Source organism: Monopterus albus, unplaced genomic scaffold, assembly GCF_001952655.1.
Source record: "Monopterus albus unplaced genomic scaffold, M_albus_1.0 scaffold214.1, whole genome shotgun sequence".
Taxonomy (NCBI): Eukaryota; Metazoa; Chordata; class Actinopteri; order Synbranchiformes; family Synbranchidae; genus Monopterus; species Monopterus albus.
In genome coordinates, this window is record NW_018128094.1 from 1,138,511 (window position 1) to 1,143,199 (window position 4,689).

The window sequence follows — 4,689 nt, forward strand, 5'->3', positions numbered from 1 at the left end:
AGAACATCAGCCAGCTCACTGGCACATGCCCTGAGAGCCCTCCTAGGGGCTGTTGTGCGGTCCTGCCACTTTGCAGGGGGTTGATCTTCCTCAGGACTGTGCGTACCTGGCTTGGTGAGACAGTTAGTGGAGGGGAGGTGGGGGTTGGGTGGTCTTGGTGTGTGTGTGCCTCCTCTCTGTGTTGCAGCTGGAAGTCTCAAAGCAGGTGTAGAAGGTGTTGAGGTCATCCGGCAGGCTGTCTGTGGAGCTGATGATGCTGGTGGTGGTCCTGTAGTCTGTGATGTGCTGCAGGCCTTGCCACATGCGTCCGGAGTCAGCAGTATAATAGAAGCCATTCAGCTTCCTTTCTGTACTGCCTCTTGGCCGCTGTGATGGCTTTCCTCAGTCTGTACTTCGCAGCTTTTTACTCTGTCTCATTGCCTGATCTGAATGCATGAGAGCGGGCACACAGCATGTGGCATACCTGACTGTGTATCCAGAGATTCTGGTTGGGGAATCTCCTGACTTGTATGGTGGGCACAATGTTGTCAATACAGGTACTAATGTACTCGGTCACATACTCAGCATAATCCTGTACGCTGACAGAAAAGTCCTCTCAGGTGGCTGCAGCTTTAAACACATCCCAGTCTGTCTGGGCAAAACAGTGCTGCAGGGTGCCTTCAGTCTTTGGGGTTCAGAGTTTAATTTGTTTGGTGACTGGGTTTGTTTGTTTCAGTATTTATCTGTAAGCTGGGTACAGGAACAAAGAAATGTTGTCCGAGCGTCCAAGGTGGGGGCAGGGTGTGGCCCTGTATGTACCAAGTATGTTACTGTAAACATGATCCAGAGTGTTCTTGCCCCAAGTGGGAATGTTCACATGTTGGTAATATTTGGGGAGTAGAGTCTGTAAATTGTACTGGTTAAAGTCGCCTGCAGCGATAAATACAGCATCGGGGTGAGCTGTCTGTAGCGCGTTGATGGTATCATAGAGTTTACTGAGAGCCACAGAGGGATTAGCTCTTGGGCTAACATACACAGCAGAAAGAAACACAGCACTATGCTCTCTGGCTAGATAGTAGGGCCGGCATTTCAGCAATAAAAACTCTACGTCTGGCAAACAGTGCTTATAAACAGTCCGTACATCTCCACACCATGAGTTATTAATAAACACACACACCACCTCTTTTTACCTTCCCCGAAGCAGCAGTGCGATTGCTTTGATGTACAGAATGTGTTTGTAGCTGAATCGCTGAGTCTGGAACTCTGTCAGAAAGCCAAGTCTCGGTGAGAACTAGAGCACAGCATTCTCTGATTTCCCATTGTGCCCACCCTGCCTGAAGTCCTCCATCCTAGTTCCCCTGCCTAAGAAACCCAACATAACCAGCCTCAATGACTACCGGCCAGTTGCACTCACTCCAGTGATAATGAAATGTTTTGAGAAACTGATACACATCATTCCTCCCACCAACATCTGGCCCACACCAGTTTGCATACAGGGCAAATAGATCCACAGAGGACCCTGTAGCCACAGCCCACCACGCTGTGCTGTCCCACTTAGAGCATCAAGAGAGCTATGCACGGCTGCTCTTTGTGGATTATAGCTCCTCATTCAACACCATCCTTTCCCACAAACTGGTGGTGTTAGGGTGATTTTTATTTTTAGATAGAAATTAATATAATTAGTTAGGGTTTTTATTATATAGCATACATAAGTCTATATATTTTAATCTCACAGTTGTGTTTATGTTTATGTAGTTACATATCTACATATCACTCTATGTGTTCACTGAATCACTGGTCAGTATTTACTGTGTTAGCCAACTGGAGCACTGTTTAACCTCAAGGGGACTTGTTCACTAAAACACTGACTCTCATTAGATTTATAGCTTTAGCAAAGAGGGTCCACAGTTAATTTACTATCACCACCTGGCTAATGGGCCTGGGGAGCTATAGTTTATTGGGATTCCTAGAATAGTTGAAACAGAGATTAGATCTGAGGCCAGGAAGAGGAAGCAACTTCAAAGGCAGGGCAATATACACACACATAGGCAGAGCAGTTTTATTGGAACAGGAAAGCAATGTCTAAAATGTAGCAGTTCCTTGGAAACAAAGGAAGACATAAGTGTCTATGTAGGAATTAAGACGGTATAGGTATTCCTCCCCTTTTTAGGGCGCTGTCCACGACCATTGGAGCAGAGAGGATGATTGGAGGACGGACGGACTGAAGGACCAATATCAGGAGAGTTAAATTTAAACCACAACTTCTCCCCAACAGTTTTGGACCAATCAGATAGTAACATCTTTCCATACAAATATTGTATACCGCCAAGTTGCAGTCAGTCTTTCCTGTTTATCCTAAACAGTGAAGATCCATGTGCACGTGCTTATTTTGATACGTTAATGTATATTAAATTTCACATAGTGATATATATATATCTTTTTATTAGTCTTCTCTTTTCAAAATAAAAGAACTTTCCTCACATTGGCGATATCCAACAATGCCTGTCTGTTGTATGTGACCAGTGCATGACATTTGTGCACTGCAGAAAAAGCAAAAAACACACAAAAAAGTCTGCTTCATCAGATGCTGCTGCTGCTGCCTTGCCATCATCTGCTTCTCTAGCCAGCCATTCACATTTGGTTTCTGGCCCTGTTTTGAAGTTATCACCTTCCACTGGACATCTATCAGAGTTGTCATGATTCACGTATCAATAAGCTGACTGTGGATGAGGTTCTTTTACACAGGTTCTCCGTGGCTTCCTGGTCCCGGGGGCAGGTGAGTCTTGGTGTGTTACCAAGATCTGCATTCACTTTCATTCTCGGAATCACTGTCTGTTATACCCTTCTTCGGGCTCACTTGTCTTTTCTTCCTTTCCATTGTTTTTGTCTCTCTAAGCATCACACTGGCAAGAAATCACAGGGTAGTAACAAATTTCTGTGGAGGACCCTGGCCTTTCCCGAGCCGCGCTCCGGTTGTACCGTGTACACTGGGCTGTCATGTTTCTTTTCCACTACTACATACACCCTTTCCTCCCAGTAAGACCAGTAACACCCTGCACCCAGGCTTAAATCCCCTCCATACTCTTTCCTGTTGTAATACTGTTTGGCTCTTGCCTGTCCTTTCTGTATGGTCTTTGAAGCCAGTTTGTATGCCTCTGCCATCCTCTTTTGCCATTTGTCAACATACTCACTGTATGAACCCTTCTCCACATCAGGTGTTCGGCCAAACATAATGTCTATGGGCAGCCGTGGGCTCCTGCCAATCAGTAAGTAGTAGGAGGAAAATCCAGTGGTTTCATTTTTCGTACAGTTGTACGCATGCAGCACCTTCTCTAAGGAGCTTTTCCAGTCTGACTTTGCTTTCTCTGGCAGATTCCTCCACATGGAAATGAGGGTTTGATTAAATCTCTCCACTTGACCATTTCCCACCAGGTGGTATGGTGTGGTGTGTGAGCCTTGGATGCCACAATACTCTTTCAGCATTGAGAACAACCTGTTCTCAAACTCTCTGCCTTGGTCATGATGGAGTTTAACAGGGAATCCAAACTTAAGTGCAAAGTCACCAAAAATCTTTTCAGCTGCTGTTCTGGCAGATTTACTGGTGCATGCATACAGTATGTCTGTGCAAATCTTGTAAAGTGGTCCATGACAACTAATATGTACTCATATCCTCCTATGCACCGTTCCATGTGCAAAAAATCAATGGGCACCATTTCAAAGAGGTATGAGGTGACTATATTGGTCAGAGGTGCCCTTGTCTGCTTATTCGTTTTTGTTTCAGGCAACTGCATACTTTTGTCACATGGTGGTCCACATCCCTCTGCATGTGGGGCCAATAGAACCTCTCACAGATCAAAGTGATTGTCTGTTCCACTCCTAGGTGTCCCATTTCTTCATGCAGTTCCTTGTATATCAGTGGGTGGAATGTTTTTTGTAGCATTAACTGAGGCCCTGCAGCTGTTCTCCTATACAGTATCTCATTTTCACCCATGTACAGTCGGTTTTTCTGTTGCAACAGTACTGTGATGTCCTCACGTCTGATCCTGTGTTTAATTTGAGGCCATCGTTTTGTACTGATGTACCTTCTGATTTGGCCAAGGATGGGGTCATCCTCTTGTGCTTTCCTCAGGACATCCGGCGGTATTGCTGTCACTAAGGAAATGTCTCCCGTTCACTTTCTGCTTCGGCACAGGCAGTCACAATATTTAAGGGGCACATCCATGGTTTGCGTTTCTGAAACTCAGAGTGAATGGCTTGGGTTATTGTAGCAATTACATCTGGCTCCACCTCCTCTGAACATGCCTGCATGTACTGCTCCATGTCTAGCGGCATTCGTGATAGGCCACCAGCATCTCCATTAACCCTCCCCGGCCTATACTTGATAGACAACTCAAAATCTGTGAGCTCAGCAACCCATTTGTGCATGGTGGCATTGAGCTTGGCTGATGACAACACATATGTTAAAGGATTGTTATCAGTATATACAACAAAGGATGGGGCGTAATATAGATAGTCCCAAAATCTTTCGCAAATTCCCAACTTCATGGCTAAGAATTCCAATTTGCCAGAGTGTAGATGATAGTTCTTTTCTTTTCAGAGTGTGTTGTGTCAGTAAGGTGACACAACACACTCTGATGTTGTTCAGTTCATGTGATAGGTTGGTTTGATGGTAGCTGGTTACTGTTATTTGATTTTCTGCCCATTGTAGGG

The 4,689-nt window shown here is 45.1% G+C and overlaps 1 protein-coding gene across 1 annotated transcript in view; it reads left to right on the forward strand.

Moving 5' to 3' along the window:
* LOC109971067 (uncharacterized) overlaps nt 1-3,502 on the forward strand; it is a 23,434-nt gene extending 19,932 nt beyond the window's left edge. The window contains exons 4-5 of the mRNA XM_020619084.1: nt 3,195-3,245; nt 3,412-3,502. Of these exons, the coding sequence (XP_020474740.1) occupies nt 3,195-3,245; nt 3,412-3,502 (142 nt within the window). The remainder of the gene's footprint in view (nt 1-3,194; nt 3,246-3,411) is intronic.
* Nucleotides 3,503-4,689: the final 1,187 nt, after the last annotated feature.